General features: G+C 47.4%; 1 protein-coding gene across 1 annotated transcript; it reads left to right on the top strand.

Moving 5' to 3' along the window:
• The first annotated feature begins 10,971 nt into the window (after nt 1–10,971).
• On the top strand, nt 10,972–13,367 carry PPP1R3E (protein phosphatase 1 regulatory subunit 3E). Its single transcript, XM_033924650.1, has 2 exons — nt 10,972–11,463; nt 12,894–13,367. The coding sequence occupies exons 1-2, from the start codon at nt 10,972–10,974 to the stop codon at nt 13,365–13,367; spliced, it is 966 nt and encodes a 321-aa protein (XP_033780541.1).
• Nucleotides 13,368–16,722: the final 3,355 nt, after the last annotated feature.

Raw genomic sequence — 16,722 nt, 5'->3', positions numbered from 1 at the left:
GAGACACATGGGGCAGGATAGGAAGGAAGTGCTTCTGTCCTAGTACTGCTCCCGCCTCCCTTTATAGCCTATTGGCTGGAATATCTGACCACTATGCTACAGGAGGAAGAGAGAGCTACTAGAAACAAGGATAAGCCACATCCTGACTGCAGCTGTCAATGGGGGTAAGTGAATCGCAAGAGGTTATTTCCCAGGACAGAGAATTCTGCAAAAAAGAAGAGTGAGGAAGGGAGAGGGATAGATGGATTAGGAAGAGGCCAAAAGAGACTATGAGGAAAAAATAAACCAAGGAGGTGAAGAACTTCAAGCTGTTCTTTTGATATATTAAGGGGAAACGACCCGCGAAGGAAGCGGTGGGACCGTTGGATGACCATGGAATAAAGGGAGCGCTAAAGGAGGACAAAGCAATCGCCGACAAACTGAACACATTTTTTGCGTCTGTATTTACCGAAGAAGATGTATACAGCATACTGGAACCCATCAGGCTATATGCTGGAAATGAAGACGAAATGCTGACAGGATTGACGGTTAGTCTACAGGAGGTATGTAGGCAGCTTGATAGGCTTAAGAGTTATAAATTTCCGAGACCGGGGATCCATCTGAGACCGGCATCCATCCGAGAGTCATGAAGGAAGTGAAAGGGACCATAACTGAACTGCTTCAACTAATAGCCAATCTGTTGATCAAATCGGGAAAGATATCGGAAGACTGGAAGGTGGCAAATGTTATGCCGATCTTCAAGAAAGGTTCGAGGGGAGATCTGGGAAACTACAGATCGGTGAGTCTGACCTCGGTACCGGGAAAGATGGTAGAGTCGCTAATAAAGGATCGCATCATTGATCACCTTGATGGACAGGGGCTGATGAGGAGCAGTCAGCACGTTTTTAGCAAAGGCAGATCGTGTTTGATGAACTTGATGCACTTCTTTGAGGGAGTAAACAGACAGATAGACATGGGCGACCCGGTCGACATTGTATATCTGGATTTTCAGAAGGCGTAAACGACTACTTCGTAAAATTGCGAGCCATAGAATCGAGGGTGAAATACTCAGCTAAGGAGGATGGGCTGATACTGCTCCAAGTGAAGAGAAGAGGGTAGTTTTACTCAAATTTCATTCATTCATAGTAAAAAGTAGCAAAGGTTAATAGTTTTATTGCAGTATTTACAGAACACAGGTCTATCTGATCCCTCCTCCCCTGGATCTAGCTTTCCCCCTCTTCAACCACTCCACTTACCTGTTCTCACCTAGCTTCTGACTCTCCAATCTATCTAACCCCTCTACTTACCAGCTCTGGCATCACCTTGCTTCTGAGTCTAACTAAGCAGGACTTGAACCCACAAACTCCTATATTGGGTCTCCCGGAAGAGGTGGTGGAAACAGAGACTGTCTCTGAATTCAAGAGGGCCTGGGATAGGCACGTGGGATCTCTCAGAGAGAGAAAGCGATAATGCTTACTGTGGATGGGCAGAATGGATGGGCCATTTGGCCTTTATCTGGCATCATGTTTCTATGTTTATTATCCTAGAACCATTACCCTCAGAAATTTGTGATTCTGGACTTGGCATCAGTAATATTCATCTTAGTTTAATGGGTTCAATATTATTATTATTACTCCAGTTCATTCATCTGTCACTCTTGGGGAGGGCGGTGGATAGGAGATGATGCACTTATACTCCCCTTTTCCATCCAGAATATTCTGTGACGTGCTTCTTCTCAGGAAGCACCAGCCCAAGCCCAGCCCAGCTTAATAATTAGCATTGCGAACAGAAACGGGTCAGGTGTAGTGGAAATACACAGCAAACGCCTCAGCGGGACAGACTTAGCCCATCAGAGTTCCAATATCAATTCATAAGAACATAAGAATTGCCGCTGCTGGGTCAGACCAGTGGTCCATCATGCTCAGCAATCCGCTCACGCGGTGGCCCTCTGGTCACCCTAACTGAGACTAGTCCTACCGGCATACGTCCTTGTTCATTATGAACTTGTCTAGCTTTGTCTTGAATCCCTGGAGGGTGTTTTCCCCCATGACAGACTCCGGAAGAGCGTTCCAGGTTTCAACCACTCTCTGGGTGAATAACTTCCTTACATTCGTACAGAATCTATCCCTTTTCAACTTTAGAGAGTGCCCTCTCGTTCTCCCTACCTTGGAGAGGGTGAACAACCTGTCTTTATCTACTAAGTCTATTCCCTTCAGTACCTTGAATGTTTCAATCATGTCCCCTCTCAATCTCCTCTGTTCGAGGGAGAAAAGGCCCAGTTTCTCTAATCTTTCACTGTACGGCAACTCTTCCTGCCGTTTAACCATCTTAGTTGTTCTTTTCTGGACCCTTTCGAGTAGTACCGTGTCCGTCTTCATGTACGGTGACCAGTGCTGGACGCAGTACTCCAGGTGAGGGCGTACCATGGCCCGGTACAGTGGCATAATAACCTTCTCCGATCTGTTTGTGATCCCCTTCTTTATCATTCCTAGCATTCTGTTCACCCTGTTTTCTGCAGCCGCACATTGCGTGGACGGCTTCATCGACTTGTCGATCAGAACTCCCAAGTCTCTTTCCTGGAAGGTCTCTCCAAGTACCGACCCGGACATCCTGTATCTGTGCATGAGATTTTTGTTACCAACATGCATCACTTTACACTTATCCACGTTGAACCTCATCTGCCATGTTGACGCCCATTCCTCAAGCCTGATTATGTCACGTTGCAGATCTTCGCAATCCCCCTATGTCTTCACTATTCTGAATAACTTTGTATCATTCGCAAATTTAATCACCTCACTCATCATACCAATGTCTAGATCATTTATAATGATGTTGAGAAGCACCAGACCAAGCACCGAGCCCTGCGGCACCCCACTGGTGACACTCTTCCAGTCCGAGTATTGTCCATTTACCCCCACTCTCTGTTTCCTTTGATCCAGCCAGTTTTTAATCCACATGAGTATTTCACCCTCGATTCTATGGCTCGCAATTTTCCGAAGTAGTCATTTACGCCTTCTGAAAATCCAGATATACAATGTCGACCGGGTCACCCTTGTCTATCTGTCTGTTTACTCCCTCAAAGAAGTGCAGCAAGTTCATCAAACACGTACTGCCTTTGCTAAAACCGTGCTGACTGCTCCTCATCAGCCCATGTCCATCAAGGTTTCCCCCTAATCCACAGTCTTTAGTTACCGCCCGTTCCCATCGGTCGGATTTTCTACAGCTCTCCATTACAACTTTTCTACTCATCACCTTGAAGATGCCTGAATCATCTAAAGAAATGACTGGGATGCAGGAGAAGGATGAAAGCACTGGATCCTCATGAATTGTGCGCCCACTGATTGGATCCGGTGCACGAGTTTTCCGTGTTGCTTGCATTGTGCGCACATGTCTCCACGTGCACGCAGGCTAAGGAAGAGGGCACTGAGAGACTTCATGAAAAGAAGTGAGGCCCGAGAATCTTCCTCCAGCAGCCATCCTCATCGGAATGCAGTAGCGGGGGATCCACAAGCTACAGCGTCAAGGAGCCTCCAGGATGCCCTGGCTCAGCTAATCCCCCCACCTGCACTCGGCCCGGCAGAGAAATCTCTCCCGGAGTCTCTGCATGCTGCCGCGTAAAGCCAACCTCTGCAGGCAGCCGATCGGGGTTTCCCCCTCCAGCCCCAAAGGTAAGTCCTATTTGCTTGTTTTTGGGAAAACCTCTGATAATCTTTTGCAGCCCCGAGGGCTCTGCCCCACCCTCCTCCCAATATGAACTTAAGGAGAAAGAAACTCCCATGCTTCTTTCCCTCAGGGAGACCTGCAGACCTCTCCCACCGGCAGGAGACATGCAATCTCCCCACATTCAGAAAAATAATAATAATAATAATAATAAACTCGATGCTTTTTCCCTCTTGGGGTCCTGCAGAGTCTGCAGTGCAGACCTCTCCCCCCTCCCCCCCCTCATGTCGGGAACGAGGAGTCTGCCTTTCACATTAGCCTTTCCGAGCTCAGACTGGGCAGGGTCTCAGCAACCAGCCATGATGGAAACCGCTGGCAAAAAATTGCAACACAGGTTTTTCCTTCCTCCCTGGCAACAGGGGCAGTCCCGGGGAACTCTTCACAAAGTATAGTGCTGATGTCATCAGTGATGCGGCATGTCAGACCACGCCTCCCCAAAGGTGGGGGTTTGAAACTCCTCAGCCTAAAGAGCTGTTCACTGCATTTCAGATACCTGCTTTTCCACAGCTCACAGCCAGCAGAAGGGACTCTGAGCACGTGCAGTGCCCGGGCCCCACTGGGCATGCCCGAGCCCTACCCATTTCCCCCGCTTCCCCCTAATCCCCAGGCCAGTGAGAGAAAATAAATAAATAAAATGAAATAGGGACTCCAGCTCACTACCGAGCCAGTCCACACTGGCAGCAGTCTTGCCCCAGCGCTACTGCCTCGACATAGCATTCCACGCTCCAAATGCATTTGGCCGAGCAGTCTTGGAAGTGGCTCTTCCCTCCCGGGAGGGACAGCAACCACTAGCACAGCCTTGACAAACACTGATCAAGTAGGGTGTTATAAATATCGACAAACACTGATCAAGTAGGGTGTTATAGATATTGATTAAGTAGGTCTTCCAGCACTCCTGCCTAGACTGAATGTGGAATAGGCAAATATGAATTCTCACATGCAAGTACGAATTGTCACTGTTGACCAGTTGGTTTCTCACTGTTCATTGATTGTTAATGACCAGTTTCACTGTTCTGTGAGTATTATTGCTCAGTTAACACAGCGCTTTATCAAAAACCTTGTTTCCTCAACTTCACCTGCTTCACCTGATTACCCTGCCCGGCTCGGCCTCCACAGCCAGGCGAGGGATGCACAAAGCGCTAAGGCGCGGGTCCAGTCGGTACATCCCTTGGCTAGGGAGTCACCCATATGTGGCTGACTCATCCTGCTTATCCTAGGAGAAAGTGTAGTTACTTACCTGTAACGTAGGTTCTCTGTGGACAGCAGGATAGTCAGCCACACAACCCACCCGCTTCCCCATACGGCCAACCAGGCCACAGCTAGGAACATCCTGTGGATTAGGGGGAAGCAGGGGGAAATGGGTAGGGCTCGGGCATGCCCAGTGGGGCCCGGGCACTGCACGTGCTCAAAGAAAAAAAAAAAAAAATCTCTCTGAGCTATTGGAGAGCTTATCCGCAAATTGGGAGCTGTTGGGACAACACCCATATGTGGCTGACTATCCTGCTGTCCACGGAGAACCTACAGGTAAGTTACTACACTTTACCCGTCCCCGCGGGAACTCATTTTTCCGTCCCGTCCCTGTGACTTCTTTTCTTGTCCCTGCCTCATTCCTGCAAGCTCTGTCCTCTTCTGCACAACCCTCAAACATTTTAAAATCATAAGTGTTTGAGGCTTGTGCGGTTAAGGCAGAGCGACAAAACTCATGAGGATGTGGAAATTGAGTTTCTGTAAGGACGTGGACAAATTTGTCCCCATGTCATTCTCTACTTCTGCATGTGGTGCTGCAAGAAAGACTTAGTTCAAGGAAGGATTCTTTTGGCCAGTTTTGAGTCTAGACTTCACTTCCTGGCATCCCCCAACGAAAAAATAAATGAAAATACAATTCACTTACAGAGTCGAGAATACAAAATTGACCAAACCATAAAGATACTGGGGGTAACCCTTGACAAACACCTAACCCTGGAAAATCACACAAACCTATTGTTTAAAAAAAGTATTTCGGTTCTATGAAAACTTTGCACTATTAAAAAATTCTTCGACGAAAAGTCATTCCGTTTACTAGTACAATCATCCATCTTAAGCACTCTAGATTACTGTAATATCATATACCTCAACAAACTGAGATTAATTCAGAACACCGCAATCCGATTAATCCACGGTTTAAAAAAATGGGAACACATTACCCCTTACTATCAGAAACTCCACTGGCTACCAGTAGAATCCAGAATCATCTTCAAGTTTGCTTGTATCTGTTACAAAGCTCTCTTTGGGATGCTTCCAACTTACCTAATCTCCCAGTTCTCCCCCAACGAGTCCAACAAGAGCACTCGCAGAACAAACCTATTTAATTACCCCTCCCTGAAATCCTACCAATACAAAAAGTTTTTAGATAGAATGTTATCTTTCCAGGCTGAACACATGGCTTGGAAAACCCATACTTGAGGCCACCACATACGCAGACTTTAGAAAATCCCTGAAAACTCGATTGCTTAACAAATTCTAAATTCCCTACCCACCTCTTCCTCGCTACGGCACTCCTCTCTACCTCGCCACTACCCCCAACTCTAGCTTTGAGACTAACCCTTACCCTCTCTCCCCTTGTATCCCATGCCCTGACAAAATGTAGCTTCATTGTAAACCACTTAAGAACATAAGAAACGCCTTCACTGAATCAGACCTTTGGTCCATCCAGTCCGGTGGCCAAGCCAGGTGTTCCCCGATGAAGACCTGTTTATCCGTATCCATCAATGTGATTTGCAAGAACATAAGAACATAAGAACATAAGAACTGCCATCTCCGGATCAGACCTTCGGTCCATCAAGTCCGGCGATCCGCACACGCGGAGGCCCCGCCAGGTGTACACCTGGCGTAATTTATAGTCCACCATATCTTTATATGCCTCTCTTAAGGAGATATGCATCTAGTTTGCTCTTGAAGCCTAGGACGGTCGATTCCGCAATAATCTCCTCTGGGAGGGCATTCCAGGTGTCAACCACTCTCTGAGTGAAGCAGAACTTCCTGACATTAGTCCTGAACCTGTCCCCCCTTAGCTTCATTACATGTCCTCTAGTCCGTGTCAAATTGGACAGTGTAAATAATCTTCTCTGCTCTATTTTGTCGATTCCTTTCAGTATTTTGAAGGTCTCGATCATATCCCCACGCAGTCTCCTTTTCTCAAGGGAGAACAATCCTAGTGTTATAAGTCTGTCCTCGTATTCCAGTTTCTCCATACCATTCACCAGTTTTGTTGCTCGTCTCTGCACCCTCTCCAGCAGTTTTATATCCTTCTTTAGGTAGGGGGACCAATGTTGGACACAGTATTCCAAGTGTGGTCTGACCATTGCCCTATAAAGCGGCATTATAACTTTCTCCGATCTACTCGAGATTCCTTTCTTTATCATGCCCAACATTCTATTTGCCTTCTTTGCCGCTGCCGCGCATTGTGCCGACGGCTTCAGGGTCCTATCTATCAGTACACCCAGGTCCCTTTCTTGTTCACTCTTCCCCAGAGTTGCACCTGACATTGTATACTCGTATTCCTTATTTTTATTGCCTAAATGCATTACCTTGCATTTCTCCACATTGAACTTCATCTGCCATTTCTCCGCCCATGTTTCTAACCGACACAAGTCGCTCTGGAGTTTCTCTCTATCCTCCTGCGATCTGATTTCCCGGCATAGTTTTGTATCGTCTGCAAACTTGATGATCTCACTGGATGTTCCTTCCTCCAGGTCATTGATATAAATATTAAAAAGGATCGGCCCAAGTACCGAGCCCTGGGGTACACCACTAGTCACTTTCTCCCAGTCGGAGAACTTCCCATTTATGCCCACTCTCTGCTTTCGGTTTTCCAACCATTTGCCTATCCATCTTTGTATATCTCCCTCTATGCCATGGCTTTGTAGTTTCCTGAGAAGTCTTTCGTGGAACTTTGTCGAACGCTTTCTGGAAGTCCAAGTATATTATGTCCACCGGCTTCCCACTATCAATTTGCTCATTCACGGTCTCAAAAAATTGGAGTAAATTCGTCAAACACGATTTCCCTTTCCTGAATCCATGTTGACTGGGTTTCATCAAGTCGTGTGCGTCCAAGTGCCGGACTATGCTATCCTTGATCAGTGCTTCAACCATCTTGCCGGGGACCGACGTAAGACTCACAGGCCTATAGTTGCCCGGTTCCCCTCTCGATCCTTTTTTGAAAATTGGCGTGACGTTCGCTATCCTCCAGTCGTCCGTGTGCATCCAACTTGCCCTTGAAACCCAGAATGGTGGTCTCCGTCACAACCTCCTCCGGGAGAGCATTCCAAGCGTCCACCACTCGCTGCGTGAAACAGAACTTCCTGGTATTTGTCCTGAGCCTGTCGCCTCTCAACTTCAGTCCATGACCTCTTGTCTGATTCACATTTGACAACGTGAATAACGATGCTTCTCGCTCTATTTTGTCGAATCCTTTTATTATTTTATAAGTGTCTATCATATCCCCTCGCAGTCTTCTCTTCTCAAGGGTGAATAAGCCCAGTTTTCTGAGACATTCTTTGTAGCTCAAATTTTCCATACCTTCTACTAGCTTCGAAGCTCGTCTCTGCACTCTCTCCAGTAGGGTCACATCCTTCTTTAGGTAGGGAGACCAATGCTGGACACAGTACTCCATTATGATGTCCGCCGATCTACTCGTGATTCCCTTCTTTATCATGCCCAACATCCTGTTTGCCTTCTTTGCCGCCGATGCGCACTGCGCCGACGGCTTCAGGGTCCTATCTATCAGTATCCCCAGATCCCTTTCTTGTTCGCTCTTGCCCAATGTCACACCTAATATTTTATATTTATGTTCCTTGTTTTTCCTTCCCAGGTGCATCACTTTGCATTTCTCTATATTAAACTTCGTCTGCCACTTTTCCGCCCATTTCTCTAGCTGGTTCAAATCTCTTTGGAGTTCTTCAATGTCCATTAGTGACCCAACTGTCCGGCATAGTTTCGTGTCATCTGCAAACTTGATTATATTACTTGTTGTTTTCTCTTGAATCCCATGTACTGTCAAAATGTATCTTTACTGTAAACCGCTTTGAACTTCACGGTATAGCGGTATATAAGAAATAAAATTATTATTATTATTGATGACTTACGGGGTTTGTGGACATTAAACATCAGGATGGCATTGTCAGAAATCCAGGATCTCCCTACCTACTGTTACTGCTTCTCATTTCTACAATGCCATGCCATGCTAGACATATGCCGCTGAACTCAGTCCATTGGCATCTCTACAACTGGGTGGAGGACAAGCAAGCATCTGACCTTCAGCTGAGTGTGAATGTTAGTCTCGAGAATGTTATAAACTGGAGGGAAACTGTGTTTGCAGCTATCTCCTTCCTCTGGGAATCCGTAAAAGGCAGTCTGGATCCTTCCCAAACCAGGCCCGCTTCCTGGCACTTAGTGATCTCAGGTCAGACAGCTGAAAAGAGAAGCCAGGCTGGATGGGGGTGGGTGGGTGCTGTTTCCATTTAGCAAAAGGTGGTTTCTATGAAAAGGCAAATAAATCCTCTCTGGAACAGGTGGAAATAATATCTGTGGCAAGAGAGAAATGCATTAAAACCCCATGACAGACATAAGAGGATTATTAGCACCTTTCCAGCGAGGAGAAAATGGCTCCCCCAGGATCATGCACCAGAGAGTCAGGGATGGAGAAAGCAATTACAGCCGACGAACAGGGAGATAGAGCGACTCCTACAGGGTCAGTGACAGAGCTGGGAACTGAGGAAGAGGGAGATAAAGTGACCTCCCCTCTAGGATCATGCACAGAGGGTCAGGGTCAGAGCAGGGGATTAGAACTGAAGCCCTGGGAGACACCGAGGCATATTTTCACAGCACATAGTCACACAACTTTCATAGGGTACAATGGTACTTTGTGTGTCTAAGTCAGTGACAATGATGGAGATTAGAACTGAGGTCAGAAACAGAGCCAGGGATTAGAACCAGGGCGCCAGGAGATCCAGTGACTCCTCAGGGTCACAAAATCAGTGACAGAGCAGGGGATTAGAACAGAAGGTCCTGGAGATACAGCGACTTTCCCCAGGGTCACACATAGAGAACAGGTGACAGGACCGAAGATTAGAACTGAGTCATGGAGAGATAAAAGAGACTGACCCGGGGGTTACATCCACTCCTGCTCTGTTTCCCCCTCTGTTCATCCCCCCTTCCCCGTTGTGCACCTCAATGATGAGGAAGATGTATGTCCTTTATTTGATGTAGAAGATGTGTGTGTGTGATGTCAGCCTGCATCAGATTCAGGAGACGATTCTGCTCTTCCTGCTGTCTCCAGAGATAAGCACATGTGGCTGCCTTCAATGTCAGAAGGAGGTCACAATGCTACCACAGGGCTCTGCAGGCAACAGTGTAATTATCAGTTCTCTGTGCTCTCCCATAACCCCTACCTCTGTAGCGGTAGATCTTCAGAGACAAGTCCTAATGCGTTTTTTTGCCTTCCTGCTCCATTTTACAGTCTGGTCCCTGCTTTCTGAGTCTCACTTCCACTCTGCATTGCCTTTGTGAATTTTGTGGTAAATACAGACCCAGAGATGGGGATCCCGTGTCCAGCTGCAGAACTTCAAACAGCAGCAAACCCCCACAAAATATGGAGAGCCTAAAGGCTGACAATAGCAGAGACCCCCCCCCCCTAAAATGCAGAGTATGAAAGGGCTAAAAGCAGCAAAGTGCAGAGAGGGGGCAAAGCAGGGGGTGAGGGAGTTGAGTAAACTTAAGACACACATTTTTGCTTCTTTCTGCAAGAACTTAAGGATCTAGTTTGGGTTATGCTGGGGTATCCCTGAAACAGCGATGCTCACATATGTTACCGTATATATCCATTTCTGGACACCCCTCCCTTCCCTTTGCACCTTAGAGTAATGATGTCGCTCACTTTTCCCTCTTTCCTCCAGGATATTTTGTAAACCACGTAGATATTTATTTCATTTGCGGTTTATTAAATGTGAAACGTGAGACTGCAGCAAAATGCAGGCAGCAAAGGGGCTGAAACTAGCAGAGGTCTAAATTCTGTCAGCGAATCTCTTCTGAGGTTTACGGTGCTGTCTGCCACTTGTGGTCCATGACAGGCAGGGATGCAGGACTAGGAGGCTGCTAGAGAAACAGCCACTGCTGGAGCTTACCTAGCCTAGGCAAGGCGAACGAGAGGAGCGGAGGAAAGGGACATGCTACTGTTTTGAATCTTCCCAATCACAGAGACTGTTAAGCTGTTTTTTTTCTTTTGCTGGAGTAGCGATGTCTCACCCCACCCCACCCCCACCACCGCGCAGTGATATACCGCGGAACCTCAGCTACATTGCCGGGCTCTATGAAAGGGCATATTACCGTGCAGCACGGCCCAGCTTGGAGATGGAAGAAAGTGAGAGTGAGGAGAAGGCGGAAGAGTCTGGCGAGGAAGAGCCGGGGGCCTCCCATACCCACAGTGTCAGCCGGGGACGTGACCCTAAGACAGCATGGAGGACCCCGTCCAAAACGTCTGCAATGGCTCGGCGCAGGGCACACTCTGCGCCTGCGGACAGGACCCGAGCTGAGGCCTCCACACTGCGCAGTTGCAGCCCAGATACTAGAAAGAGGGTGCGCTTTGCGGACTCCCTGGGGCTAGAGCTGACCGATGTTCATCATTTCCGACAGACGGATCTTCCCCGCGTCCCCGCACATGTTCAAGCCCAACTCCGCCGTGATGCCATCCGTCATTTTGGACCCTGCCAAATTGGCCTTCCCCTAACGGTAAGAATGGAATCTGTATTATTTTGCACCCAGATTTCTGCTCTGCTTTAACTTGGTCCCGTCCTGTATAAACCCCCTGGGGTGGGGAAGTAACCTAATGGTTAGTGCAGCGGATCCTGGGCAAGTCACTAACTCTCCTTTGCCTCAGGTACAAAAAATTAAACTCAGATTGTGAAGGTACCTGCTTCTAATGTGTACAGTGCTGTGTATGTCTAGTAGCGTGAAAGAAATGATTAATAGTAGAATCCTGCCTGGCAGCACCCCCTAATAGCCAGTACCACACCCAGCTCTGCCAATGCACCTTATTCCTGCCCTGTGGCTCCTCTATTATTCCAGTACTGAGACCCCCCCTCCCCAACACAGCTCTGCCAATGTACCTTATTCCTGCCCTGCAGCAACTCTGTTATTCCATTACTGAGACCCTCCACCACAGCTCTGCCAATTCACCTCATTCCTGCCCTGCAGCAACTCTTGTTATTCTAGGACTGAGACCCTCAACCACAGCTCTGTCAATGCACCTCATTCCTGCCCTGTGGCTCCTCTATTATTCCAGTACTGAGACCCCCCCCCAACACAGCTCTGCCAATGTACCTTATTCCTGCCCTGCAGCAACTCTGTTATACCAGTACTGAGACCCCCCCAACACAGCTCTGCCAATTCACCTCATTCCTGCCCTGCAGCGACTCTTGTTATTCTAGGACTGAGACCCTCAACCACAGCTCTGCCAATTCACCTCATTCCTGCCCTGCAGCGACTCTTGTTATTCTAGGACTGAGACCCTCAACCACAGCTCTGCCAATTCACCTCATTCCTGCCCTGCAGCCACTCTGTTATTGCAGTACTGAGACCCTCGACCACAGCTCTGCTATACAAAAAAAGAAAGAAAGAAAAAAATCTAAATGACTCCTGCCCTGCAGCGACTCTTGTTATTCCAGTACTGAGACCCTCCGCCACAGCTCTGGCAATGCACCTCACTCTTGTTCTGCAACATCTCATGGAGTTCTGATTCTAGGCATTCTACTGCCCTCAGTTGCTAGAGAAGCACTCATAAGTCATGGACAGTGCAGGGATTATATATCAAATATTGAAGAGCTGAACACGGAGCCATGCTTTTTGCCTTTATTTAGCACGCACGAGTAATACACGGTCCCAGCGGTGCCTCTGTTCACATGTGTTAAATAATAGAGGATAGTGGAGGCTTCCCATTAGACTTCAGTTCCCAAATTTTCAAACTGTTAATGGATTTTGCATCAGAGGGACCAGACTGGAAAGGGCTTCTCTTGCCTTTCCTTTCTGTTGCTCTTTCCTGTTGCTCTCTGTGTCTCTTTCTTCTCTCGTTCAACCCCCCCCCTCACACACACACACACACACACACTTGTGTGTGAACTTCTTTTTAATTCATGTTTGTGTCTCTCTTTCTTCCCTAACAGCAGAACTCATCTTTGCATCTTCCTTCCCTGGAGCCCACGTTCACTGACCCAGGTCTGGCTGAAGACTTTCTGGAGCGGGTGCGGACACAGAAGATCTGCCTGGAATCCATCACCGTGGAGAGCTTCTTCATTGCGGGACGCATTCGCGTGCTGAACCTGGCCTTTGAGAAGAGCGTCTCCGTCCGCTACAGTGCCGATGGCTGGCAAACTCACCAGGACACGCGTGCCCTGTATGTGCCTGAGGTGTCTGGTCAGCGGCCCCAGCCTGCTGATCTGTTCTCCTTTCGCCTGCCGTTACCTGCCTGCCCCAGCCACACCGGTCTCCTGCAGTTTGCCATACGGTACCAGGTGGGACCTGTAGAATTCTGGGACAACAACCAGGGAAAAGACTACAGTCTGAGATGGCAGGAGAGGAGGCCCCCCTCGCCACCTTCATCTGGGGACTTTGAGAACGGATGGGTCCACTTCATATAGGTCCCCTTTTTACAAAGCCGCGGTAGCGTTTCTCCCACGGCAAATGCGCCGAAGCCCATACGAATTCAACGGGCTTTGGAGCATTTGCCACGAGAGAAACACTATTGCAGCTTTGTAAAAGGGTCCCTTAGTCTTCTCCGGGGTTGCTGCTGCCAGGCCTAGATTTAGACACAGGTAACATAGGCAACTGCCTGGGCGCCAAATCTATAAGACATTGAATACCTAAGTTGAACAGGAGCACGATTCCACTCGTTTTGAAACAGGGGTTGGCAACCTTTATACACAGTACGATCCCGGTACCTAGAAAACAAAACTCAATGTCATGGCTGAATGAACAGAAATGATCATCAAAACGATCTGCCATTACTTTAAAAGTTTACCCCATCCTTATACAAAAGCGTAACAGCTCCGACATTCATAGAATTCCTATGAGCGCAGGAGCTGTTACCGCCGCGACTGGCGCTCAAAACCGCGCTATGCTTTTGTAAAAGGGGGAGGATTAATGAGATCTCTGCTGCTAGTCTGAAAATATTTGCCAAATACCAATATTTGTGAAAATATCTGTGAAATCACCAAAACTTTGGTTAATGATATTTATACGGGTGATTTTCTTGGTGTACTTCCCATGACTCGTAGAGCACATCAAAGTCAATGGCGAGCCTTTGTTTGAACTGTACTTTACATCCGTATTCTGGAACAGAAACCTCACCAGTCCTGTCTATGGGTGCCAGTATCTTAAATCTGGCCCTGGCTGCTGCTGAGAGCTATAGTTACCCCAGAAATAAAGAGCCTCCCCCCCCCTGAAGTTCTATGGCTGAAAACCAAAGAAATAAGACTCAGGTCATTGGGGAGAGAGAGGGAGCGAGCAAGTGATATGGAGAAATCTGTGAGGGATATCCAGCCAGCCACAGACTGTTGTCATTAGGTGAATTTAAACATTATGAATGAAATAAAAACTAAATGTGCTCATATACATTGAATAGCAGTAACAATAATAAATGGAAACGGAAGAGAGGCAGAAAGTGGTTTTATCGTTGTTTTATTTTTAACTTCACGCCTGCTCCAGATGCAGACCAAAATCGACTTCCACTATCATTCAAGTTTCAAGTTTATTAATATTTTGATATACCAACCATCACAAGTATCTGGTCGGTTTACAATAATAAAAAAGTTATATATAAAAAAAGAAAGAAAGAAAAAAATTCTAAATGACTTGATTACGAAGGGTATGAGACAAAAGGGAAGGGAAAGTTTTTAAATTACATTGCATAAATGAAAATAAAATGCAGTAGTTCGCAAACCTGTCCCGGAGGTTCCCCATCCAGCCAGGTTTTACCGCTCCTTATAATTTCTATAGTGCAGCTAGACATATACAGCGCTGAACATTGAAACAGTCAAGAGACAGTCCATGCTCAGTAGAGCTTACAATCTAATCAAACAAACTAACAAAACAAGTAGGGGTTAGGGAGTTTCTCAGGCATGGGTTTTCAGGATATCCACTTTGAATATTCATGAGAGATATTTGGAGGCAGTGCAAGAAAATCTCTCATTATGGATATCCTGAATACCCGTTCTCTTAGGCGTCCACAGTTGGCGTCATCATTGTTGCAGTTGTCCGGGTCTTGTCGCTTCTGGGTAGGTAGAATCAACCTTGCTGTGGCTTTCTTCAGGGTGATAGAGAAACCTGGACAAGTGCAACAAACATCCTGAACACCTGGCCTCCCAGGACAGGCTTGGGAACCACTGCATTATAGATAGTTAGAAAAACAGTGAAACAAAACAATGTAATATGTGTTGTAAACTAGCATACATAATACCAAAACAATATACCAAAGGGAGTCACACATAGGGCTCCTTTTATCAAGCCGCGGTAGGGGTTTAATGCGCGGAATACCGCGCGTAAAACGCCTGCCACGCTAGTCGCTAATGCCTCCATTGAAGAGGCATTCGTTTTTTGGCTTGCCGCGGGGGTTAGCGCGTGATGAAATGTCCGATGCGCTAACCCCGCTAGCGCACCTTGGCAGGTGTGTGTGTGCGTGAGTGATTATGCATTCGGGCCAGTACTGGATATCCTGACAACTTGCCTCCAGGACCAGGTTAGGCAATTACCGGTAAGTTGAAAAGCAGGAATGTCCAAAAGTCTCCAGTCGGCAGCCCCGACGGGTGTGTTTGCCTTTAGTGCGCTGGAGTCTATGTGCATGAGAGCAGGTCTGGTGGCGTCTCAGGGCAAAGCCCAGCTGCAGACTTGCTAAGTCACCCAGTTCCAGGAGGGAGGCTTTCTACCCAGGCCTGGTTTTGAACATGCATTTCCAGTAGTGAAATCAGCGCTGCAAATCCTCTAATGCAGTGTTTCCCAAGTCGGTCCTGGAGTCCTCCTTTGCCAGTCTGGTTTTCAGGATAGCTACGATGAGTATGCATGAACTTGATTTGCATACACTTGTCTTCAATATATGCAAATTTCTTTCATGCATATTCATTGTGGATATCCTGAAAACTTGGGAAGTCACTCAATCCTCCATTGCTCCAGCTACGTTAGATGGTGACAGGACATAAATGCGCGCCGACATTTGAGAGCGGACAATTGCGCGCAAGACTTCAGCGTGCCGCTCTAAAAGCTTATTTTAAAGGGCTCCGACAGGGGGTGTACTTAATACTGTTCACGCAGCTGTGTTGGGGGGGGTGTAACCCCCCACATTATACAGAAAACTTAACTTTTTTTCCTATTTTTTCAGGGAAAAGATAAATTTTCTGTATAATGGGGGGTTATACCCCCCAAAACCACCCCCAATTTCAGCGCCAACACTATTAAGTAAAGTGGAAGTGGGGGGTTTCCTCCCACACCTCCCGTCGGAGCCCTTTAAAATAAGCTTTTAGAGCGGCGCGCTGAAGTCTTGCGCTCAATTGTCTGCGCGCATGATTGTGAACCACGTTAGATAGATTCTGAGCCCACCGGCACAGACAGGGAAAATGCTTGAGTACCTGATTGTAAACCGCTTAGATAAGCTTGACAGGCAGTTTATACATACCTAAAACAAAATAAACCTGACTGGCAAGCGGGGTTTAAAAAAAGGTTTGGATAATTTCCTAAAAGAGAGGTCCAGAGGCCAGAGGCTAAACCACCTTATTCGACCGCTGAATCCAACACGTCTCTTTTTGAATTGAATCTAACTTCACCTTATTCTGGCCACATCAGACTTCTCCTCCCTGTCAACAGAGCCTTTCCCGCTTCCCCTCAAACAAGGCCTCCTCTCTAAGTGCCCCCCCCCACCGCCCCTTGCCCCCCCCCCCACCGCCCCTTTAACCCTCTCTGTAAGTCGCCTAGAGCCTGAATAGGTATGAGTGACACACAAATGGA

Source organism: Geotrypetes seraphini, chromosome 16 (assembly GCF_902459505.1).
Source record: "Geotrypetes seraphini chromosome 16, aGeoSer1.1, whole genome shotgun sequence".
NCBI classification, from domain to species: Eukaryota; Metazoa; Chordata; class Amphibia; order Gymnophiona; family Dermophiidae; genus Geotrypetes; species Geotrypetes seraphini.
The sequence above is the reverse complement of the archived record's forward strand: the minus strand, read 5'-3'. Positions and strand labels throughout refer to the sequence as shown.

Excerpts from the sequence above, each read along its gene's own strand:
- PPP1R3E (XM_033924650.1), top strand. The coding sequence starts at position 10,972 with ATGTCTCACCCCACCCCACCCCCACCACCGCGCAGTGATATACCGCGG. Across the intron at positions 11,464-12,893 it reads AAATTGGCCTTCCCCTAACG|CAGAACTCATCTTTGCATCT; the intron begins GTAAGAATGGAA and ends CTTCCCTAACAG.